This window comes from Eubalaena glacialis, chromosome 9 (assembly GCF_028564815.1).
Source record: "Eubalaena glacialis isolate mEubGla1 chromosome 9, mEubGla1.1.hap2.+ XY, whole genome shotgun sequence".
NCBI classification, from domain to species: Eukaryota; Metazoa; Chordata; class Mammalia; order Artiodactyla; family Balaenidae; genus Eubalaena; species Eubalaena glacialis.
Genome location: NC_083724.1, coordinates 23,922,059 through 23,948,609, shown reverse-complemented (window position 1 = coordinate 23,948,609; position 26,551 = coordinate 23,922,059). Strand labels below are relative to the sequence as shown.

The 26,551-nt window shown below is 37.8% G+C and overlaps 1 protein-coding gene across 2 annotated transcripts in view; it reads right to left on the bottom strand.

Moving 5' to 3' along the window:
- The window catches only part of SVEP1 (sushi, von Willebrand factor type A, EGF and pentraxin domain containing 1), a 180,465-nt gene that overhangs the window by 20,049 nt on the left and 133,865 nt on the right, over positions 1-26,551 (bottom strand). The window contains exons 36-42 of one of the 2 annotated variants that reach the window (XM_061200115.1): positions 26,316-26,483; positions 14,241-14,913; positions 9,792-12,583; positions 9,055-9,280; positions 8,010-8,165; positions 3,706-3,769; positions 2,150-2,323 (exon numbers count right to left, since the gene is read on the bottom strand). In XM_061200115.1, the coding sequence (XP_061056098.1) occupies positions 2,150-2,323; positions 3,706-3,769; positions 8,010-8,165; positions 9,055-9,280; positions 9,792-12,583; positions 14,241-14,913; positions 26,316-26,483 (4,253 nt within the window). Of the gene's footprint in view, positions 1-2,147; positions 2,324-3,705; positions 3,770-8,009; positions 8,166-9,054; positions 9,281-9,791; positions 12,584-14,240; positions 14,914-26,315; positions 26,484-26,551 lie in introns of both variants that reach the window. The other variant, XM_061200116.1, reaches the window with a different exon arrangement.

The window sequence follows — 26,551 nt, the reverse complement described above, 5'->3', positions numbered from 1 at the left end:
AGAGTAGCAGGATACAAAATTAATGCACAGAAATCTCTTGCATTCCTATACACTAATGATGAAAAATCTGAAAGAGAAATTAAGGAAACACTCCCATTTACCAATGCAACAAAAAGAATAAAATACCTAGGACTAAACCTACCTAAGGAGATAAAAGACCTGTATGCAGAAAACTACAAGACATTGATGAAAGAAATTAAAGATGATACAAACAGATGGAGAGATATACCATGTTCTTGGACTGGAAGAATCAACATTGTGAAAATGAAAAATGACCCAAAGCAATCTACAGATTCAATGCAATCCCTCTCAAACTACCAACGGCCATTTTCACAGAACTAGAACAAAAAATTTCACAATGTGTACGGAAACACAAAAGACCCCGAATAGCCAAAGCAATCTTGAGAAAGAAAAATGGAGCTGGAGGAATCAGGCTCCCTGACTGCAGACTATACTACAAAACTACAGTAATCAAGACAGTATGGTATTGGCACAAAAACAGAAATATAGATCGATGGAACAGGATAGAAAGACCAGAGATAAACCCACACACATATGGGCACCTTATCTTTGATAAAGGAGGCAAGAGTATACAATGGAGGAAAGACAGGCTCTTCAATAAGTGGTGCTGGGAAAACTGGACAGCTACATGTAAAAGAATGAAATTAGAACACTTTCTAACACCATACACAAAAATAAACTCAAAATGGATTAAAGACCTAAATGTAAGGCCAGACACTATAAAACTCTTAGAGGAAAACATAGGCAGAACATTCTATGACATAAATCACAGCAACAACCTTTTTGACCCACCTCCTAGAGAAATGGAAATAAAAACAAAAATAAACAAATGGGACCTAATGAAACTTAAAAGCTTTTGCACAGCAAAGGAAACCAGAAACAAGACGAAAAGACAACCCTCAGAATGCGAGAAAATATTTGCAAATGAAGCAACTGACAAAGGATTAATCCCCAAAATATACAAGCAGTTCATGCAGCTCAACATCAAAAATCAAACAACCCAATCCAAAAATGGGCAGAAGACCTAAATAGACATTTCTCCAAAGAAGATATACAGATTGCCAACAAACACATGAAAGAATGCTCAACATCACTAATCATTAGAGAAATGCAAATCAAACCAAAAATGAGGTATCACCTCACACCAGTCAGAATGGCCATTATCAAAAAATCTACAAACAATAAATGCTGGAGAGGGTGTGGAGAAAAGGGAACCCTCCTGCACTGTTGGTGGGAACGTAAATTGATACAGCCACTATGGAGAACAGTATGGCAGTTCCTTAAAAAACTAAAAATAGAACTACCATACGACCCAGCAATCCCACTACTGGGCATATACCCTGAGAAAACCATAATTCAAAAAGAGTCATGTACCACAATGTTCACTGCAGCACTATTTACAGTAGCTAGGACATGGAAGCAACCTAAGTGTCCATCGACAGATGAATGGATAAAGAAGATGTGGCACATATATACAATGGAATATTACTCAGCCATAAAAAGAAACGAAATTGAGTTATTTGTACTGAGGTGGGTGGACCTAGAGTTGGTCACACAGAGTGAAGTAAGTCAGAAAGAGAAAAACAAATACCGTATTCTAACACAAATACATGGAATCTAAAAAAAAAAAAAAGGTTCTCACGAACATGGGGGCAGGACAGAAATAAAGACACAGATGTAGAGAATGGACTTGAGGACACGGGGGGGAGAAGGGTAGGCTGGGACGAAGTGAGAGAGTAGCATTGACATATATACACTACCAAATGTAAAATAGATAGTGGGAAGCAGCTGCATAGCACAGGGAGATCAGCTTGGTCTCGACCACCTAGAGGGGTGGGACAGGGAGGGTGGGAGGGAGACACAAGAGGGAGGGGATATGGGGATATATGTATGCATATAGCTGATTCACTTTGTTATACAGCAGAAACTAACACAACATTATAAAGCAATTATATTCCAATAAAGATGTTAAAAAAAAATACCCCATAGTATTTGGTTTGGATATGCACAGATTTCTTTCTCTGGGCCAATCTCACCTATAGGTGAATTTTCCACCATGGTTTAGACATTTGGGAAACTAATTAGAAATCTGAATCTGATTTAATCCCCTCCTAAGGTCAACACACACGTTTGCAGAGAGGAACTGGGTAGCTCCAAGTCCCATTTTCCGTGCAGGAGGCCTCGGGTGCCCCTTCAAGACTGTAGCCTCTGTTGCAGGAATACACCACGCTGGGTCCAGCAGTACTGTTTTCAACTTCAGCTTTCCCGTTCAGGAACCCAAGTGGAGCTTCACACTTGGTCTCTAAAAAGAAAAAGAAAAGCTTCATCTTAAGTGATTCTCCCAATCCTCTTTCCTTCTTCTGCAAAGAACTTGTATCACTTATTTAATAATTTAGAAAGAAAAAGAAAAGAAAACCACAGAGTAACAGGATCCATACAGAGCATTTTCTTACTATCTTGCATTTCAGAGATAGAAACTATTCAAACCATTATCATTGTAGTTTGAATTAAACCTGCTGCAAAACGGAAACAATCCCCTCACCGACACCATAGCAGTTTCCTATTCCAGACATAGGTGTTTCCTTTTCATTCTCCTCTCCTTTCACCCTGCACGTACATTCACACACTTTTTGATAATGAACAACTGAGATAAAAAAATGTTATTACTGGGAATGCCCAATGATGCCTTTCTGCGACTTGAGATGTTACTCAATGTTTATGTATGTGTTTATGTATACACACACACGCACACACGGTTCTTTTTTAGAACTAAAAAGTCATATTCCCCATTGAATTTCAGCCATATAATATTGCTTAAAAGACTTAAGATTCCTACTGCACACAAAATCAGCTCATTAATCTATACTAGACAGTATGGTTGAAACAACAGTGAACAAAGATTCAGGTACCCCAAGTCCTAGTGTTAGCTCCGCCACTAACTTCATTTCTGATACTGGGCAGGTCACTTCCCCTCTCCCAGCCCGTTTTCACTCATTGGTCAACTCAAGGGTCTGGACTAGATTATTCAAGAGGCCCCTTCTAGTTTGAAAATTTGATGACTCCTCCAGAATTATTAAGAGAAAAACATTTTTAAGCCTGCCGTTTTGATTGGTTTGTAACTACTGTATTTAAATACATTGTCTTTCGGCAGAGGAGTAATATGAGCCATATCCTAGGAACAGAGTCACCTGTATTCACCCACATCCTGCTAAATACACTTGGCTGTTCTCATACAATGAGTTAATGAAAGTTCCACAAACAGTGTGAATATTCATTTATTGGACAGTGGTACCAACATCATTTTAAGAAGATGTCAGTATTGCCCAGGACTGTTACCAAGGCAACAGCTCTAAGTCTTCTAATTTATCATTATTTTGCGGAAAAACCCATAAAAAGAAGGCAGGTAAACTCAATAATTAACTAGTTTCTAAACAAGATGTTTGCCATTCCAGTGTCAGCAATCTTGTGCTCTATTCCAGTTTAATCATTAATCTCTACCACAGTGTTTCACCCTTCTATTGGTTTGGTGCCCTTGAGCAAAAGCCCGTAAAAGGTTCTCATGCAGTTCATGGAGTCAATTTTTTTTTTTTTTTAATTACAAAAATGACTTATAAAGAAAATGTGGCCACATTGTTATTTTGTGTCCTTAGTATCGTTTTGGGGACAAAGTGTCATTTGACTTACTTTTGCACGTTGCCACCCCTCCACTCCACTGTCCGTTCTCCTGACAGACCCGTTCCCTGTTCCCCTGTGAATCAATGAAAACAGGTCATTGACAAGATGGTACCTCTATAATGAAAAACTAAGGGAATGCAAAGTCATCTCAGATGTGAACTTGAAACTCTTGGCACTGGAATGCTAAATAAATTCATTAAATAAATATAGTTTAAGAGGTAGGTTTAAACTTTCAAAAATGTTTTCATCAAATTACCTCAAAATAAGTATTCTGGCTGATGAGTGTAATTAAGGTACAGACTTTGTTTCACTTTTTGTTTAAATGATAACTAATTATAACCAATAGCAAAGACTGATGAAGAATGTGTCTGAAATGTCAGCGAGGTATATTTGCTTAGGATACTTAAAAATATTTTGAATTAAATTTATTTTTTAATATCTGAGAGGTACAGCAAAGAAGGTGAATTAGTTTATTTATACCCTTGGACATGAAACATGTCAAGATATCTTATTGCTATCAGGATTGAATTTTTGACAATGTAACATATCCATTAAAGATAAACTTACCCCATTAAGGGCCCAAGCAAGTAAAATTTTATATATTTTGAGTAAAAATCTTTCTAAAATTTATTTCCCTGCCTTCAGAAATAGAGTAAAAATAATGTAATTTACTTAAAAATATATTTATAGTTGTTATTCTCAATGCACTTTTGGTATATTTTCCAATATCTCATAGCCTTTGGGGACTATACAGGCTGTTTGCCCCCCCAGAGTCATTATAGGCTGAGCTAGGCTAAGATTACTGGGTTTTTATTTCTGGATATAATTTTTATGCGTCCTTGCTTCCTGTTTTTTTGTTGTTTATTTTTTACTGTAATCATCAGTGTTCCTAATGATAACCTTTTCCCATGTTTTAAACTCCTAATTTACTATGGAATAATAAGATAAATAAAATTCTCTAACATTATATGTTAAAAAAAAAGATTAGGTTCCAAGTAATGTATTAAGGGGCTTGACTCTTAAGTCAAGTATATGAACCTTAGCACATGGATTTTGTCTCATGGCTTTTCAACCTCAGAGCTCTCCGGATACATATTCTCTTGAAGCTGTGTTCTAAATTAGCAAGATGTCTGAAAAGGAGCAATCGCCTCTACTTTGGTTTTTATCTGATTGACTGATGTCTTTTATCCTTAATCTTCTATTCAAAGGTATTTTCTTTGAGCTATCAGTTTAATTACTGACAAATCTTTATGTATAAAAATTCCATTGACTTTGATGGAAGGATACTCTCTTGACTTTCCAAGAAAATAACTGAACCAATAAAATTAAATTTTTAAAAAATATATATTCATTATTTTCTTCTTATTGAAAAAATAATATGTTTTGACTACAGAAAGGTTGGAAAACATGAAAGAAAAGTACAAAGTTTTCTAGGATTCTTCATTCAGAGATAAACCCTGTTAACATTTGCTGTACTTTCTTTGTGTTTATATACTTATGTATGCACAGGAAAATATACTATTCTAGTTTGTGAATTATTTTTTATTACTTTTGAGGAAGTATATGACAAGCCATCAAAGCCAGCTCCCTATTTGGGTACTTCCAGAGTGGACTACACTCAAGTACTAATTTGAGGCAATAGGTTAGCATTTTTCCCACTAAGATATTTTCCTTTTTCTTCCAATAATTCACATAATATTCTGTTTCAATTATGTCAATTTTTGTTCCAATAAAAACTCAACTCTATTTTCTGTAACTATTGCTGTAAAAAAAAAAAAAAAATCAAACACCTTCTGTTGGTTCCCTCCTTAGTAAGTTGCAAATTTTATCATGCTTTTCCTTCTTTCTTTTTCTCTCTCTATCCCTTTACTTATCTTGTTTTTGTTTTTGTTTTGTTTTTTATCTGGAGTTTTAGATCCAGATTAGCATCAAGTTACTATTTTTGACATAATGTATCTGCTTAATCAACAATTAAGTTAGATAGTTATAGTAAGTTTTAGAATCATAGAAACCACTTTATTGCTCACTACCAGTGATTTTAGAACATGACTATCCCATTTTTGAGTTATTTTGATTTATTCCTCAGTTGCTTGTAATGATTTTTATTTTGAGAAGACTGCATGTGTAGTAAAATTTTTGAGATTTAGATGGCTCAAAGAAGTTGTTTACCTTACATAAAAATGATAATTTATTTACATATTAGAAAATTTTAACATGATTTACATTAGCTGTCTTAATTGCTTTGTCTGATTTTGGTAAGAATATGCATACTAGGAGTAATGATAATAACTACCCTCTACTGAACTCAGACAATGCATAAAGGGTGGTGCTTGCCACTTTCTTTTATCTCCAGTCCTTGCAGTAACTTTGCAAAGGTGGTTATGGCATTTCTACTACAGATGGGATGAAACAGAGTCTCAGAGAGGTTCAGTCAGTTCCCCAACATCTTTCATCCAGCAAGAGCAGAGAGCCTGTAACAGAGGTCTGCTGGGACCAAGTCCCTATTCTTAACCACTTTTCCAGCCATTGACCTTTGGTATCTGGGGCACTTGTAAAAATTCAAAAATTCAAATTCAACAGTTCTTCTTTTGGTAAGACTTTTCCCTAATGGTGTGTTTTTCCATCCAGAGGCATTATAATGTCTGGGTACCTCTATTTTTTTTTCTGACATCAGTAGCCATGATGATGATAACGTAAATCCATTAATTCATAAGAGCTGCAAATTCTGAGATTTAAATTCTATCATTATTGACTGATTTCATCTACTATTTGGTTACTTAGTCATCCAGTTAGCATTGCAAAGATACTTTTCCCCCTTTCGTTGTGTTTTCAAAATAATGAATTTGCTCATGGGTATCCCCTAAAAGTTACCAACTAATTTTCTTCTAGTATCATTGTGAGTCTACCGTCATTCATGACGTATTTGATGTGTTTCAGTCCATTAAAGTTATTACCCTTATTGATGCTAAAATGGTCTCATCTTGGCCTGTGGAAGCCTCATCCAATTGGCTCCTGAGTTTTTTTTTTTAACATCTCGCCTTTGATAGGTTCCCTCCTAACTCATAGGATAAGCTTTTCTAGGCTAATCTTTTACATTTCATGTTCCAGACCTGGACTTGGTTATTTCTGTAAGTAACTGGACATTAATATTTATAAAAACTTTCTCAGGTGATTGAAACATGTAGCTTGGAATAAGAACAATTGTTATAGCATCTCTCTCAATTTTGTGGTTAACACTGGGATATTTCCAAAATTTTTAAGGTAAATTATCTACTTCCTCAAATTTAATGACCCATCAGTTTGCTATATATTTGTTTAGATTTTACACCACTTTTCTTCTTAACAAATTGCAAGATTAGTACTCTCACATGAAGAGCAACTGAGTTTCAAAAACAGAAAAACTCTTCAATTGCAATAACCATTACATTATCATCCTTCTTTCCCCCCACCTTTTTAAAAAAAAAATCTTTTGAGGAAATAAAACAAGATGCACCTAAGCTTAGTTCCAGCTTTCATGGACCTATCTTATGAAAGTTCTCTGGTTCTATGGTCAGTAGAAAAAAAATGGAACATGCTATACACATTTAACGAATCACTGGCAATGCATACGTCTGCAAAACCTACATTTAATACCATTATAACAGCAAAACAGGAAAGAAGTTTCCCGAAAAACCAAAGGACAACATTATGTAATATAAAACAGGCCTCTTAAAGTTCAAGTTTGATGATGTGATCATGCTTTTAGCAAAATTGACTGCAGCATTTGCACCAAAGTAAATAGGTGCTGCTGACGGGATTTTAATATTACAAACCAGGCAAGCGTGGTCTTGAGACCTATCATGGTATTTGGTTAGAACGGCTCTGGGGATTTTTTCAGGCCATACCTGCCTTGTGGGAACCTGGCATCTCAATCAAAAACCCTCCAAGGTATTTGGGCCCATTGCTTGAGGAAACCCTAGCTTTGTGTAACGAAATCCTTATGGTTGCCTCCCCACAGTGACAGAGGGACTGTGCAGAATACAATTAACAGGAGGCGAAAACACAGGTTTAAATGACCAACTAAAGTCTTGTGGCTGGTATACAAAGTTCCTCTTTTTTTTATGGCTTTGATTCTTTAATTTGAGACTTACTTTGCTTTTTAAAATTGTAAGTCACTTTAAATATTTCTTAGAGAGTGCTAAAATATAAGGCAACAAAGTATAGAAAAGTCTTTTAGGACCCAAATCGGTGAAACAGAATGGCATAACACTAAAAATATTCCTAAGTATATTGGAAAAACAAATTAATGCTATTTAAACAATTTGTTCACTTACCTCTAATTCATAACCAGTTTCACAGTGATAAATAATCATGCTTTCAAAGCTGTATTCACTGCCAAACACAAACCCATGTTCTGGACTTTCAGGTTTCCCACAAGAAACTGGACTGCAGGATTCATCAGAAAATGGTGGCTCCCAGGTGCCATCAATCTAAATAACAAGTTATAAGTTACATTTAGAAATTAGTACACATGAATGAAGAAGTCTGCAAATATTGGTTGTATAACAGAATAATCCCCAAATGATAGTCAGAGGACCTAGAACTTGGTCCTACTTCTGGCACTTATTATCTTTGGCCTTAAAAAACACACATTAATTATCAGATGGCTTTAACAGTCATCACTAAACAATTTCAGACATTTCTAAAACTCACAAAACAAGCATTTTCTTCCTAATAGAATCCTTTAAAAAATCAAGAACACCAAGAAGTATGTTTTCATTATGATGCATGAGGACTGGATGATAGATACCAATATTCCATGACTTATAGTAATACACCCTTATATTTTACATAATTCTGCGTTTTAATCTAAAGTTGATGAGAAACAGCAACTTTCAGGCATAAGATCCAAAGTTTAAAAAGATGGCTTCCTTCTTCTCCCTTCCCAACATGAATACTTGAAAACACTCTATCATATATTGTGAGCGAGTCACATAGTTACAGAAAAAAAAAAGACACACATACATTTACTTTATTTCCTCATCAACACAGTTAGAATTAACATTTTCCAGCCTTCTTTTCAGGTATAGTGAGGCGTACACAGATGTTTCCCTTGAAGACTGTTATTCTCTTGCTAATGTTGACATGGTTGGAAACGAGACATTTTCTCTTTTCAGGACAGCAAGATACTGCCTGTGTGGATATATGTATATGTATATCTATATCCACACACTTACATATACATATATCTATATACACACACACATATATATAGTATAATATACACTTACATATATATCCACACACACACACACACATAGTATAATATATATAAATGAGTTATACCCTACATGTTCTAATTAAGACAGAGAATCTTACCTGACATGTTGATATATTAACTCCCTCATAGGTATACCCTTTTGCACATGACACAGAAACTTGCTTATTCACACTGAAATCATCCCCATGAACAAGTATGTGTGTTATGCTTGCTGGCAAAGGACATTTTTTAGGACTGCAAGAGATTCTCTCAGGGAACCAACGACCATCTTTCTGACAGGTGAATGTGTCTATCTCTGTATCCATCATATAACCTTCTAGACACCTGCAATGGGAAAGTAAAAATGAGTGCCTTAAAGGGAGTGCAATATAGTTGGTGACTTATTCTTGGATTCAAGAAGCTGTTATAAAGCTTAGTAGACATTTTATGTGATGTATTAAAAATGACTCAAATGTCAGGGGGATGGAGCTGCCTTGCAAAAACACCAAGAAAACAATGACAACCAGATGAATCCTTAGTTATCCACATGAAGGATTAGCCAAGTCTAAAGTTGCTTTAAATGTTGTTGACATGATTTACCTTTGTTCTGGATAATATCATTATTAAATTCATTTTTATTATGAAAATATCTAACAGTTCAAGAAACTCTAGACGAAGTCAATGGATTTCTGCATAACTGTGGATAGAATAAAGCCAAGTGTTAAAAGCTTCAGTTTTTGGACTGCAGTCCAGAGAGGGTGTTTTCTTCCCAGTTAGCTAAATTTTTGACCTATCACTTTTCATTTTACAACCCTCCTGCCTGTGCCCCTTGGAGACTCTAGAGCCATGGTCTTACCTGAGCTTCACTTTACTTCCATAGGTGTGTACCTCTCCAGTTGCCACTGCACTGGAGACAGGCGGTGGGGGCCCACAGGACAGGGGCTCGCAGACAGGATAAGGCTGGCTCCACGTCCCTGTCTCTGTACAAATCAGATCTGAACTGCCTCGGATGACATACCCAGATCTGCAGTTGTAAGTTATCACATTTTCCTCCAAAGAGCCACTCTCACTGGTGAATGCATTTGGTATCGTTGGGGGAGAACCGCAAGAAGTGTGTTCACAGCGTGGGAAGCCAGCGCTCCATTGGCCATTGGCTTCGCAGGTGATTTCAGAAAGTCCCAGGAGCTGGAAGCCTTTGAAGCACTGAATCCGAGCTGCCTGTCCGCAACCAAAATCTGTCCCGTTGACTGCTCCATTTTGAATGACTGGTGGGGAACACGTGCAAGGCAGGCAGGAAGGTGGGCTGCCACTCCAGGAACTATTGGAGAGACACTTTCTTGAAGGACTTCCATGGAGCTTATAACCGGGAAAGCACTGATACTGTATATGCCCCCCATGATAAAAGGAAAAGCCATTAGGGAAGCCATGGGCAAGATCTTCAGGAGGGCCACAGTTGACTGGTTTACAGAGAGGAACCTGGGCATCCCAGTTACCATCTGATTGACAGATGAGTTTGGGGGCGCCGTGCAACACGTAGCCGTCTTGACAATGGAACACGACTTTCTTCCCGAAGCCGTAGTCCAGGCCATCCATCACCCCATTTGCCACCTGTAGCGGGGGGGCACACCTGACAGGCACACAGATGGGAGTCGTCCCACTCCAACTTCCATCAGCAAGACAAACACGACTGCTGGCCCCCTCCAGCAAGAACCCTTCATCGCAAGCGTACTCAACCTCTTTTTGGAACGTATACTCCTCTCCCTTTACCTGGCCATTTGCTGAGACTGGAGGTGACCCACAGTCCACGGGAATACAGATTGGCTCATTCCTATCCCAATTTTTATTTTCTTGACACGTTCTCCTGTCAGTGCCATTCAACACATACCCAGGATTACACTCATAGTACACTATGCCCAGGTATGTGTAGTTGCTTCCTTTGATGGAGCCATTCACAACTAGATTTGGTTTGGGGCATGAGATGGCCTCACAGCGTGGGGAAGTACCACTCCATTCTCTATTCTGTAGACAAAGTCTTACGTCGGAGCCCACCAGAGTGTGCCCAGGTTTGCAGCTATACTGTATGGCACTGCCCATGGTAGTGTCTGTAAAATGCAAAAAGCCGTTTTCAGGAGCAACAGGCGGGTCACATTCAACTGAAATGCATGATGGCGCACTGCCATTCCAAGTTCCATCCTCCTGGCAGATCAGCACAGGGTTCCCCAAGAGTTCATATCCTGGATTACAGGTGTATGAAACCAGGGTGTTGTATCGGAATTTTGCTGAATGTGTAGCAGGAGATCCCTTTGTGTTTCCCCAGGTTTTAGCCACTGTTCCCAGATGATGAGGCGGGTGAGGAGTCAGATATGGAACTTCCATCATGTCTTCTTCTTGGTTAAAATATTCCTGACCATCTCTGACCTTAGTACAGTCTCCAAAATCAATGTGAGGGGGGAGACCGCAGTCTATGAGTACACATGTTGGGATGGAGCTTGACCATCCCGACTCTTCACAGGTCTGCATGGCGTGACCAGCTACCTGGAACCCAGGGAAGCAGCTGTAGATGATCATGGCACCATAGCTGTAATCTGCACCTTCTACAAAACCGTTTTCAATGGGATGTGGGGGATCACAGTGGATGGCACTGCAAGATGGGACATCCACATCCCAATCACCTGTCTCTAAACAAGTCAAGGCTTTGGGACCTTTGAGCCTGAAGCCCCGGTCACAAGAGTAGGTGACGGTCTGCCCATAGTGTAGGTTTGTGTAAGAGAATTTGCCATTCGAAATCTCCTTGGGCTTTGGGCACTCAATGGGTTTACAGGTTGGTTTTCTTCCAAGCCAGTGACCATTTTCCCCACAAAGAGTGGTAGAATTGCCCACCAACTCAAAGCCTGGCTTGCAGGTATAGAGAGCTGTGCTCAGATAGGCAAGACCTTGCACGTCAATGATGCCATTGAGGATTTCCTCAGGTTGGGGGCATTCTACTGGCACACATTCTGGCAGTGGAGAGCTCCAGGTACCATCAGCCTGGCAGAAGGTGGTAGGATCTCCTCTTAAGAAAAACCCATCCACACAAGAATACTTGACAGTACTTCCAAAATGAAGAGCAGAAGAAGGAGCTGGGACCCCAAAGGAAATCAGCGGAGGCGGGAGGCAAAGAACCACCTTACACACAGGAAAAGAATCATTCCACTGCTGGGATGGCAAGCATTTCAGGACAGAGGGGCCCTGGAGGGCGTTCCCTTCTTTACAGGAAAATGTCACCACTCCCACCTCGGTGGTCAACTCCTTCAAAACCAGTTGGTTCTCCAAGAGGGGTGGCTCTGGGCACTTGGCGGGCACACACTTTTGGTTTGGCTTCTTATTCCATTTGCCAGATTTCAGGCATGTCCAAGAATGATCGCCAATAAGCTCGTAACCCTCATTGCAGAAAAACTGAACCTTGGACCCGACTTCAAAATTTTCTCCTTTCCTGTAGCCATTCTGGATCGGGGGAGGTTTTCCACAGTTGAGAGGGATGCACGACAGAGGGGATTCACTGTGCCAGTGGCGATTGGCTTGGCAGACAAACACAGGACTTCCGACTGACTTATAGCCTGGGTTACACCGGTATCTCACTTCACTCTCAAAGGTCCTGCCAGCTGTATGCTGGATAACAGGGAGGAAACAATGAAGTACAATTTGTATAACGCGTAATATAACTGACAAAATACAGCAAATCACAGTAAAGAAGAACTAAACTAAAATGCCTATGTTAAAATGGATCAATTAAGACATAAGCAAATGAGGACTTGTATTTTTCCAATAGGTCCACTCTATTTTTTTAATTTAAATAAACAAAAAGGATGGCAGAAGGTCAAATTAGGTAATCCCTACAGCAGAAATGTTGGCCACAGTGGTAAGCCCATAATAAGTAAAGATCAATAGTCTCTAAATCGATTGAGGAGTTGATGGAGCAATACCAAAAATTATAAATTACTTGGTAAATTAAAAAAATCTCACTGACCAAAGCAGTGCTATAGTTTGTTGTTTTACTCACAGAAAAGGAAACATACACAAACATACATTTGTTTACGCTGTTAGATAATAAGAAAAACAAATTTTTTTATGGATATGGACCTACTGTCAGAGTTTTGTGTTCATTCTTAATATAACTTTAAAAAATTGCTGCCATAACATAAGGGTGGAAAATAAAAAGTAATATTTTACCTTTTAAACAAAAAATTTAATATTCATACTCTCAACATTCAAATATATAAGTGAATAACATAATAAGAGGTCATTTTTAGGCAGTACAAAGATGAATTACTTCTGAAAACTTTAAAAAGATTGCAATGGTTCTTTTGTTAATGGTACGTCTAGCTTCCGTGGTGCAGTGAACTTCTTGGTATTTGGACATGATTATTTGTTTCGTTTATTTATCTATTTCTTGGGTACCCCACATGCATGTAAACACCATGCCATCACAGACCTAATCCGTGTTATTAAATACTAGATCTCCAGGGCTTACCTGGCACCTAGTAGGAGCTTCAGAAATATTTGTTAAATGAATAAATGAAGAAAGCCTCCTTACATATACTAGACACCTTCTTCCAATGGAAAGCTAATACATCTGAGCAAAAGTCTTAAATAAAAGGCATTCACTGTTGTTTTAGAATATAAAGGAGAAAAGGCACTATGTATGCGTGGGTTTTAAAAAAGTGTTTAATTAGAATACTGTCTCTTTAAAATGACCCTTGATTTGGGGGAATAGACTGTTATTCCTGTTTTCTTGATAGATTTAATGAGAAGACACATAGTAACGAGAAAGGAGGATATATGTGGATCTGACAAAACCCTTTGTCCTGATGAAATTACCTTTAGGTTCCCTAAAAGAAAATTGCAAAAACCACCTTATGGTGAATGGATGGTTTACCCCCATCTTTTGTCTAAAAATAAGAAATGATAACAGATTTCTCTAGGTTCCATTTAGACCTTGATTTCTATAAACAATACATCCATCTTGGAATAACTTTTTATAAATCAAAATAGTATCTTTTAAAACTATTTTATTCTAACGTCATAGCTGGGCTAAGATATTGCTATAAAGTGTTTCAAGTGCCTATATGCTAGTAGAATGTAGAAAGCTATAGATTAAAAGGATTCATGACCTCTATCAAATTCTCTCCAATATTTACCACCAATAGATTTAGCGGCTTCCGTTATTCACCTATTAGTCTGTTCATGTCCCTGCTTCTGAATAAGCCACAATGGGCTGGCCCTGTAAACGATGAAAGCCATGGACACTTGTAAATCAGTCTCTTACCTCCAGAAAGCCATTCTCAACCTTTGGTGGTTCATTGCAAGATACAGGGTGGCATGTGGGTATGGGGCTACTCCACTGTCCCGTGGCTTCGCAGGCGCTCTTCTTCTCCCCTTTGATGTAGAAGCCCCTGCTGCAGCTATAAGCCACCACGGCTCCAAAACTGTAGTTTGATCCAATCGCATAGCCGTTCATGATGCGGGGTGGCTCTCCGCAGCGCACGGGGATGCACTGGATGGACATGGGGGAAGGATTCCACTGCCCACCTCTCAGACATTCAATCTTTGCTGAGGTGTTCAAAACGAAACCCTCCATGCATTTGAAGCTCACAACTGAGCCTGCGGCAAATTTTGCTTTGCTCACAGATTCCAAGATGCTGTAGGAAACAGCAGGGGGTTTTTCACAAAAATGAGCTATACAACGGGGCATGGCCTGACCTTCGGGGGGAACCCACTTGCCCTGGGCATTGCAGAGGAGCTGGGAGTTGTCTGCCAGGCTGTAACCGTCTGAACAATAGTAGAATGCAATGTCTCCAAATAACCGATGGGCAGTCTCTGGAGAGGCATGTTCCACACTGGGGGGCTCATCACAGGAGACAGCCAGACACTGCTGGTCACTTCTGCTCCACTTGCCATTGGCCAGGCACTCAATGGTGTCAGGACCGGCAAGGGTGTAGCTATGAGATGAGGGAGAAAGGAACAGTAACTAAGCAACTTATTTGAGAAAAGGTGTTTGCATCTTCTTATTCTGCTTTTATTTTTTAAATCTTTCCAACAATAACTTTACCTTTATCCTTTATCCTTTAAAACAATATTTACTATTTGAATTTGAGCTTATTGATCAAATGACCTTCATTTAAGATATACATCTTGTTATTAATATCAGGGCTTGTTCAGAAAGGGAAGTGGATTTTGCTATTTATACTACCAAATGTAAAATAGATAGCTAGTGGGAAGCAGCCACATAGCGCAGGGAGATCAGCTCGGTGCTTTGCGACCACCTAGAGGGGTGGGATAGGGAGGGTGGGAGGAAGAGGCAAGAGAGAGGGGATATGGGGATATATGTATACGTATAGCTGATTTACTTTGTTATAAAGCAGAAACTAACACACCATTGTAGAGCAATTATACTCCAATAAAGATGTTAAAAAAAAAAAAAAGAAACTCTAAAAATTGTTACACATTTCTTTAAAAATAAAAATGAGGACCAAGCTACGGTCCTGTCTGACTCAATTCAAAGTTGGAACTTCATCTATCTATAGATGATTTCCGTTGCTTAATTTGATCACTAGTCTTTGAAACAAAAGCTCTGATGAACCACAGGTAGCCTGCATATAACTCCTAGTTATCCACTTGCTTTTAATCAATGAACTTTAAAGGAGGGATTATAATTTCAGTCTCCATTGTTTCCTAAACCCTTAACCGTGTGGTTAGCATTAAAAGCTGTGTCTGCATATGGCTCTGCTATTCAACCAGCATGAATAAATTTTGCTTTGTTTATGCACAGGTATTTCCCCATATATGATGATAGATTGATGACTTACAAAAATCTTAAATTATGCTCAAGTGCTCTCTCAATGAAGCAGAACAAAATATTAGGATACACAGTATTAGAATAATTACATTTGAGTCATTCTGATTTTCATTCTCACTTTCATACTGAAGAGAAAGAGGACAGGGAGTTTGAAAGGACTGTCTAACATCCGATCAGTCCGTCATCTTGATAATAATGAAGCGTAAGGGGACTAAAATAATTTGGCACCAATTGAACCCTGTTTAGAAATACTAATTTCTTCATTTTGCAGATGAGTGAATGGTTGCTCAGACAGGCTAGGAAATCTGCTGAGAGTCACATGGGTGCAAGCAGCAGGGTTAGGATCTGAATTTGGTTTACTGGATTCCAACCCTTCTATCTTTCCCATGATGTTGCTCCATCTCTCTTTCTTTTTTTTTCTTTTAGGAGATGACTCTCCCTTTGTATGTATGTATGTATGTATTTATTTTTAACATCTTTATTGGAGTATAATTGCTTTACAATGTTGTGTTTCTGCTGTACAACAAAGTGAATCAGCTATGTGTATACATATATCCCCATATCCCCTCCCTCTTGCATCTCCCTCCCACCCTCCCTATCCCACCCATCTAGGTGGTCACAAAGCACCCAGCTGATCTCCCTGTGCCATGCAACTGCTTCCCACTATCTATTTTACATTTGGTAGTGTATACATGTCAATGCTACTCTACTTCATCCCAGCTTACCCTTCCCCCCCCTCTGTGTCCTCAAGTCCATTCTCTATGTCTGCATCTTTATTTCTGTCCTGCTCCTAGGTTCATCAGAACCATTTTTTTTTTTAGATTCCATATATATGTGTTAGCATACAGTATTTGTTTTTCTTTTTCTGACTTACTTCACTCTGTTAGACAGACTCTAGGTCCATCCACCTCACTACAAATAACTCAATTTTGTTTCTTTTCATGGCTGAGTAATATTCCATTGTATATATGTGCCACATCTTCTTTATCCATTCATCTTTCAATGGACACTTAGGTTGCTTCCACGTCCTGGCTATTGTAAATAGTGCTGCAATGTCCTCTCTCTTTTTAAAAGGAGGTCGGTTAGATCGCAATCAGTGGGTGTCCTGTGGAAACTGTATGGCAGTGTCATTAGTACAACTTATCTGACCTGCCCTTCAGCAAAGTTTCTTAAGTCATTAGCTAGCAAACATTTCGCCTGAGGTCCCTTTTCGTTTTATAAGGAATCGGCTCTTATAGAGAGATTGGAATTCCTTCACCCGCTCTGGCAAGATTTAGGAAATCTATAGGAACAGAAAGATCAAGGAAAAAATGATAAGAGCTTCATCAGAGATGTGTGTTCCTACCCTACCTACAGTCATATATCGTGCTATGGATAGAAGTGGTCTCAAAGCGAATACTCATAGCCTTCCCCAATAGCTGAGCACAGTCTCCAGTTAGGGTCTGCTGCAGTTCATTGTTGTGGAAAAGCTCAGTTCTCTGTATAAGAATCTGAGCTGAATAAATTTTTGGATGGCTTCTGTCTTAAAGAATCCAGGAAGATATACAAAGACAGTATGTTACAAGCATAATTTTATTACTAAAAATACATTGCCCTAGGTCTGAGTGCCTAGACTCTGCTATTCCTGTGTAGAATGTGCTCCATTTATAGAGGCTCTTTTTTTGGGTCTTCTTCAATTTATCTTATCAATGTTTTGTAGTTTCAATGTACAGATTTTTCACATCCTTGGTTTAATCTACTTTTTTTTATACAGCAGGTTTTTATGAGTTATCTATTTTATACATATTAGTGTATACATGTCAATCCCAATCCCCAATTCATCCCCACCCCCCACTGCCCCGCCAGCTTTCCCCACTTGGTGTCCATACGTTTGTTCTCTACATCTGTCTCTATTTCTGCCTTGCAAACCGGTTCATCTGTACCATTTTTCTAGATTGCCCATATATGCGTTAATATACGATATTTGTTTTTCCCTTTCTGACTTACTTCACTCTGTATGACAGATTCTAGGTCCATCCACCTCACTGCAAATAACTCAGTTTCGTTCCTTTTTATGGCTGAGTAATATTCCATTGTATATATGTACCACATCTTCTTTATCCATTCGTCTGTCGATGGGCATTTAGGATGCTTCCTATAGAGGCTCTTGATGTTTTATATTTTTATAGCACAATTTACATCCTTTGCACACTTTGAACCATGCATCATTATTTTCATGGGGTCCTTTGATGTTGCTACCATATTTCATTGGCTGAAGTTTATAGACATCACCTGAGACATCCCTGATTTATTGGGATCCATTGTGCCATCTATAGAGTGCTTCCTTTAGGTAATGGGACTGGCTGCTTTGAGGCAGAAGCCTCTGCCTCCAGAATCTTCCTTATTCCTCAAAGCCTCTTGAGGACACAAGAACAGAGTTTTGTAATCTGGCAGCACTTTGTTAGGCCTCTGACCCCTGATCTGCTAGAAAATCTCCACCAATGACTCTTCCCTAATGGAAAATCACAGCAAAAAGCTCTTCTGTAATATAATGGAAGATTACCACTAAATATATGTATTTTGAATAAATCAATTTAAAGAATGCATTTTCAATACTATCCATACTTTCCTAGAACTGACACCATCCCTTTCTCTGACTTAAGAACTTGACTTTTCTTTATGATTCTCAATCAACATTTAGTTCTTCATTAGGCAGTTAGGCCATGCTATGTGCTAGAATCCCTTCCCTAGTGTACAAGGCAATGTCAGTGCATGTACTTTGTGTCCCAGATGAAATAGCTTTTGAGGGGAGTCGTGAAAGAAGCAGGAAAGGAAGAAAAGTAACAGGAGCAAAGAAATGGGAGTGTGATATAGCTGGGGACTTCTGGGGACTTACAAATAGTTAGGAATGGCCTATGAACATCTGGAAAAGGAAGCAGTGGTCACTAGGATCTTGTGTGTTTTTGACAGTTGTGATGGTTAATGGGTGAAGATGTGGCAGGCACAGATTAACTGGAAATGGTTTTTGACAGTTCCTTTGACAAGGATTCTCATAAGATTTTAGCAGAAGAAATGTTGCTAGAACAGAAAGATATTTAAGTGGTTTATTAACTGGATGACCCAAAGAGTATTGGTTAATATAAGTAAGCTAGTTGGGTGTTTCGTATCTTCTGAATGTCACAAAACTCTGTCCTTAGCCCATCAGTTTGTAAGTAACACATAACTGTAGGGTGAAGGATAAAGGTTTTAACAGGGCAGTTCAATGTTTCTAATCTTACTAGGTAATATTTAACAAAGATAAAATGGGAGGTCCTGTATATAGATAATAAAGAAAAACTGCACAAAGGGAAACCTGGCTTAGTGGCGGCCAATGTGAAAGACTTTAGTTTCCTCGAATGAGTTGAATGAGTCAATGGTGACATCCTTAAAAGGGTTACTGCATCTTTAGAAACTCATTTATCCAGAAAGAGAAGAAGAGAAATGAAATAAATTGTTATGTTTTAAGTACCACGTGTCAGTCCCTAGACTTGGTGTTTTCATCTCTCTTGCAGTTACATTCTAATTTGCACATTCAGCTCTGGGTATCACAATTCAAAAAGGGCTATAGACCTATTGGAATAGGCTCAGAGGAGAGTGACTCTGAGAGTGAACAGACTTGGAATCATGTCCATTGATGAGACAGAGAAAGGCAGATTTGAGATTGAGCTGGCTGAAACGTCTGTCTCCCTACACCTTCACTTCCAAAGCTGCAAGCTTGGCATCTTCACCAGAGTGTAGGATCATTTTTCAGTCATGGAAATGTTATGGAGGGGCTGGGATCCCTTACTGAAACCTCTCAATTAGCTCTAATGATCCATTTGTAGAACCCTGGGGCCAAGCTATCAATACTTGAATGGCTGGCATTTCAGAGGAGCAGAGGAATTTACACTGAGTGGCTTCAAAAAGGTGGAAATAAAGCCAGTGCTTTAGACTAGATAGCATATTCAGTGAAGATGGGGACAGAGGCTTATCAAAAATAACTGTCTTCTGAAACATATTTATCAGTTAGTCTTTTAAGATGCTAAAGAAGGATATATTCTCTGAATGCCAAAAAAACAGGAATTAATTTGTAGTTATTGCCTAGATAGAACTATAACTGGTCTCTGATCAAACTGCCACACCATTTCATTATGTTAGAAATCTAAATGAGTGTTAAGATTTCTGGAAGACATATTTCACCTGCTTATGTAAAACAATCACTTAAAAATGATAAAGTTTTGTACAGATGATAAGATACATCCTATATACGTTGGCTACTAAAACAGGAAAAATTGGAATTGGTACAAATCTAAAACATTGAAATATTTAATTTTACTCTGTGTGACCTTTTGTATTCTCATTCAAGAGACATTGGGGACACCCTTGCAGTCTGTTATTAAAAATCAGGCCATACGTATTATAAAACAAGTTGTTTTCCTCCATAATTCCAAGGAAAAATGTCCCATCGATATTACAGTGATGTCATAGAATGACACATTTTAGGATACACTGGCTGTAATACATTATCATACTTCTGGAATGATAACAAAAAATCCTTTGAAAATGGGCAGAGTAACCTCCAGATGCAATTTTCAGTGATTTGATTCATGGAGTGAATGCCTACTAATGGGCATAGGCGTGGGAAGCTTTGTGAGAAGGCTCCCCAGTGGGTTATTAGCTCTTCTCTTCTGAGAAAAAGAACCTTAAAAGAGTCTTAAAAAAGCAGCATACTAGATATTTAAAGGGCTGCAATTTAATAAGAGCAATAGAAAGTATAAATCTGTATCAGTAATTAGTTCTGTTTCCAATTGAAAAAGATTACAAAAATGTTATCGTAGTATATTCAGTAATTGCATTTAAAAGTCTATATTTGAGAAGACTCAAAAGGGAAACATTCTGTCGGTATGTTAGGATGTCGATGACCCTTCCTTCCTACTGAGTTTCTCACCAAGAGAGTATACATGAGGATGAAAAGGAAAATGGGAAACAAGTGACCATTTTATTAATTGAGGCAAAAAGCTGAAAACCACCAGTGTAATGTTTTGATAAAAGGTGAATTTGGAAGGCCAATTTCAGGGCAGGAGACAGAAATCAGACTTATTCCTTTTCTTCTCTGGCATTCATCTTACTACTCCAGTCTCCTAAAGTCTCTGCTCTTCTATCCTAATCTTGAGAGAGTATATTCTTTTCTTAACCCAAGGAAAGGCCCATGCAAAGCACAACACCAATAAAAGAAGACAAAAATATTGAGACCAAAACAAGAATGTGTGTATGTGCACCCAATAAACAGGAGTGGGTAGCTTATATGGTGTGTAGGTCAGTGGTCTGTGTTAGGCAGCCCCAAGGGAGAAGAGGGAATTGAGAGGGCTAGGGAGGGAAATAGGCCCTAAATTCTTATCAGGCCAACAGCATCTTAGGAAGTGGAAGGAGACAGCAGGATGTCAAAGCCATTACACAAAAGCCATGACATGAACACAGTGATTCCATCCTGGAATAGAACAGACATAATGCATGTTGACCTATGCTAATCAATCCCTTGGTGGGGAGAGATAGAAAAGGAGTGAAGAGAGAGAGGACAAGCACTGACTTCTAGTTCTGGCTATAATATTGTCTGAACACTCTCCCTATATAACACTTGATGAAATACAACAGAAATTATTTTAAATGCATAGCTTAGCTGACCAGAAAGGAAATCTCCATGTGCCAGAAATGAAGAGGAAATTAAAAACAGAAGAGTAAGCCTGTGAATGAATGCTATGTTTGCCCTTGGATTGGACATTAAAGGGGAAATAGAGAGTAATAGCTGAGTCTCTGGCAAGAATCTATGTCCTAGAAGGACATACACTGAAAGGATATTCACCAGAAAAATTCCACCTAGAGGCCTAGTGAGATGACAAGTGAGATCTCTGTATTTGCTGGGAATCTGGCTGGAAAAACAAAGTCCCGGCTAAAGTAGCAGAACCCAGGACTGCACGTCATGTGGACTTGAGGGTAGGGTTTATACCACTCATTTTGTATGGAAAGCCTTTGAACTGATAAATAAATGTAAAATTAGGTTTTTGGATGGTGATACTCCTGGGGCACCTAGAAGAAAAAATAATCCTTATACTCAGACCATTAAAGGACTGTCACAGATCAAACAAGTCCCAAACACTATAAGGACAGAATCTGAAATTACAAAACACACATGCACACTTTCCATCGTGAATGGGTCAGTAGACAGAACAAACAGCAAGATGAGGGCACCAATAAATTGAGATAATAGAAAAAGTGGTCTAAAATCTAAAAAAAAATATGAAATAAATATGTTCAAACAATTAAGGACAAAAACCCTTAAAATCCTATTTAAAAAGAAGAGACTATGTAAAAAGAAATAGTTGAAAAATAAACAAAGAGAAATTCTAAAAATAAAAATATAGAAAATAAAAATTCAAAAAAAGGGGACACATTTCAAAAGCAGATTATAGATAGTAGAAAGGAAAATTAGTGAACTGGAAGATATATGTGAGGAGATTATCCAAATGCAACCCAAGTTTTTAAAGAGATGGAAAATGTGACAGGTTAATAAACATGTAAAGTAGAAATAAAAGCTCCAATATTTATCTAATAAAACTTACAGAAATAGAGAAAAGTGAAAGTTAAGAAGAATATTTAAAGTGAAAATAGCTTATTCTAAAATTGGTGAAAGATACAAATTCTCAGATGTAACAAGTACAATGAGCCCTGAACAAGATGAATGGCAATTAGTACAACTTTAGTCATACCATAGAGAAACACCAAAACAACGAAGACAAATTAAAAAAATAAATAAAGGGAAAACACATTACTTATAAAGGAACAACAATTCAACCAGTTTCTCAACCTCAGCACTACTGACATTTTGGACCAGACAATTCTTCGTTGTGGGGGGTCTGTCCTATGCATTGTAGGATGTTTCAGCAGCATCCCCAGACTCTATTCACTAGTTCCTATAGCACCTTTCCCTCAACGGGGACAACCAAAAACGTCTCCAGACATTGTCAAATGTTCCTGGAGGGCAATATTGCCCCTGGTTGAGGGCCACTAAATTAGACTGATGGAATCCTCAATAGAAACACTAGAAGTCATAGGGCAATGGAAATATCTTTCAAAAATGTTTATGGAAGCAAACTATTAATGTAGACTTGTATACCCAGCTAAACTATAATTCAAGAGCAAGGGTAAAATACTATTATTTTCAGACAAAGATTGTGTAATATACTGACTCTTGCCAAAAGAAAGATATAAAGGATGTACTTCAGGAAGTAGAAGCATTAAACCCAAAGGAAGGAGTGGGATGGAAAAAGCAATTCATAAAAATGAATGCTTTGTATGAAAGATTCATAAAAATGTTAGTAAATCTAAATAAGCATTGAGTATATTAAAAAAAATGACTAATTTGGAAAGTTGTAAAATACGAGGGGAGTAAAATGTAGATAGTGATAAGACATTTAAGATGAGAGGGGTGACAGAAACAAATATTTTCTAAGATCTTTGAGTTGTTCAGCAGAAAGGCAAAGAAATTGAGTATGATCTCAGAGTAGGAAAAACTTCTTAAATTTGACATATACAAAAAACAAACTCTAAAGGAAACAATTGATAAATATTAAGGACTATCTAGTATAAAGTTAAAAATATGCATGCCCCATGACCCAACAATTCTCACTTTTGGTGTCTAGGCCAGAGGTATTCTTCTTTCTATGGACAGGGAGATGTGCAACGATGTTTACTTCAGCACTGCTGTATCATCAGATAAAGTGGAAATCAACTAACCCTCTACCAGCAGGGAAATGGGTAACTTAGAGATTGCTCATTCTGACAAGGAAGCACTATACAGCAGTTAAAATGAATTCTGTTGATTTACCTTTATCAACAAAGGCAAAAAACATGATGTTAAACGAAAATCAAGCTTCAAAAGGATACTCAGAGTATGAAACAACGTACACGAAAATTAAAACATTTAAATCAACAGAATATTTGTTTATGAGGACATACATATGTAACACAGAAAAAAAATGCACATTTACTTTGAGAAGAGTGAGAAAGTGATGAGAGTGGCTTCTAGTTATTTTTGTAATATTGTATTTCTTTTATAAAGAGAGATCTACAATAACTATGGCAAAAATTTAACATGTACTTTTATCTCAGTGGTGGATACACAGGTAATTTTAAATAGAGATTAATTTGGTTTTGTGCTCTTTTGCATATTTAAATGTTTCATTAGGCATTTGTCCAGAAAAAAGGAATAAGACAGAGCTCTCCAGTCTGGCCACCCTCATAACACTCTAAGAGTAAGTGTATGTAAAGGGGCAAAGTGTTCTTCCTCTCACCAAAATTTTTACTTTCAGAAAAATGAAACTATCTCCTAATAGCTATTGATATTTTTCTTTTAGGAAAAAAACATGAGTGGTAGTGATTTGTGACCATGTGTACTTTCTATTAATTTGATTAACTACTTAAGATAGTTTCCCCTATATTATTAAAATGTCATCACTTTACATAACAATAATGATGACACAGAAAATATTCATAAAGCCATATTTATATAGTACCTTCATGCACATATAAAGCACTTTTATAAAAATGGCCTCATACCCTTTAACAGCTATATGACTGAGGTGACAGATTTGGTTTCCATCTTTTCAATGAGAAGAAAGCTTCCACAGAGTGTCTATTTGCTTAGAGCAAAAGGAATCTGTACGATAACATGGCCCAACACCTTTATGTTTTAACTATAAAGTGGGAATAATATATCTTCTTCAAAATCCCCCTCTTTGTTGAAGGGAGCACATGAGATAATTCACAGGAATGTCCTTTGAAGAATGTAAAACCCTCTATGAATGCAGGGATTTGTTGTGATTTTCATTATTGTCTTTATTGCTTCTTTTAACAAACCCTTTTTGTATAATACGTAGACTTAACATTAGGCAGATATAGAACTCTTCTTATGATATAAGTGAATGATTTATAGAGAAAAAAGAAAAATGGGAATTTTTATAAGAGCATGATCTTTAAAAGTATATGCAAGGACAAAATTCTAGTAGGATATATAGTAAAGTATCATTTATCTTTGGGCAATTTTAAAATATATGTTTTTATTTTCTAGTTTTATATGGTGATAATACATTATTTCTTAATCAGAAAAAAACCCAGAAGTTGTCAATATCTAGTTACTATTCGGAACATTTATATCGATAAGGTTTCACAAACATTTAAATGACTAATCTTAAATAGTACTATGTAGCTCGTTACGAAGCAATTTTTAAATGAGTCAATCCACAGGGGAGAGATGGGGCCATCAGAAGCTAATTCCTACAAATTGATACAACATTGTAAAGCAACTATACTTCAACAAAATACATTTAAAAAAGCTAATTCTTACACTGACATTTTAATATTCAAGATTTCTTTTCTCACTTAAGAAGGTGTTAAGATCCGGGATTTCTGTCCGTTATTTACGTGAGTATTTGACTCTCAAGGGCTTTTTGCAAGAAAATATTGTTGCCACCTGCTGGTGGCCGGTATTAATGGAACGGTCTTCTATCTAGGTGAAAACAACTTCAACTTTCATGTTACTTTCATGAAACTGTGTCCTCTCTTCTGTCCTAACATCATAATAGTGGCACAGCTTGCTGAGTTATTATTTTCTGGCTAGTCCATGCAGTATATCATTTTACTCCTCACAGTATCCATAAGGAGTATCAACCTTTAATGAACTCATAGAAGCAGAGAGAGGTTATACCATTTTCCCCGGGCTGCACAGTGAGTGAATGATAGAGCTGAGACACAAATCCAGAAAATGGCAGCCCCCCTGCTGCCACTCGTTCCAACTGTATGAAAAGCATCTGTGGTAAATCTGGAGTGTGAAAGTTATAAACTATTACTGGTGAAAACATTTACTGAGGAAGCACGGAAAAAAATGAGCAATGAAATGCCAGTCAGATGATCTGGGATTTAATCACCCGTCAATTCTTTACTGCCTGCCTGAGACCCTAAGCAGATCACCATCCCAGAGGGAGCCTCTCCTTTCTCTGTGTCTTACCCGGTTTTTGTGAGGATAAAATGAGACAATGAGTATGAAAGCACTTTGTAATCTGTTCCTGTTTTTTTACATTTTATCTCTGAATTAAATGAGATCATTAAAAATTTAAAAATCTGAACTTTTTAATATTTTTTTCATGCAGATGTGGCATCTTTATGTTGTGACCTACGTCTTGCGTTTGGTTTGGCAGAGGATAAATACACAAATGCCTATTTAAATATGCTTTTTGCATCTCTAATTAAAGTATAGAGATATTTTCCACTGCATTGCCCAATGTCCATTATTCAAGGCCTAATTTGATAAATTACTCTAATTCCAGGAAAACATTGTTTCCACAGGGGAATATGCTCCCTTTCTGTTGTAAGAAAAGAACATAAAGCCCTCTTTGGCTTTGGCTGCCAGGAAATTTAATTTAGTATTCAATGGAGCCCATCTGCGGTTGGGCCCATCCTCTCCCAAAATTCCTTTCCTTCATTGGGTTTACTCACCCTTCTTTGCAAGTGTAAGTGACAGTGTTCCCAAAAGTGAAGTTACTCCCGGTGGTGACAGCATCTTTGATGGCCGGTGGCTCTCCACAGAAGACGAGATGGCAGGTAGGTGGCGCTCTGTCCCAGCTGCCTGAGGCCGAGCATTCGATGACCAAAGGGCCCTGCAAGCTACAGGAAAGAATGGTGCCACCTCTTTTGTTGGCTATTTACTTATTGCTCTGGAGGTGAACTAGGAA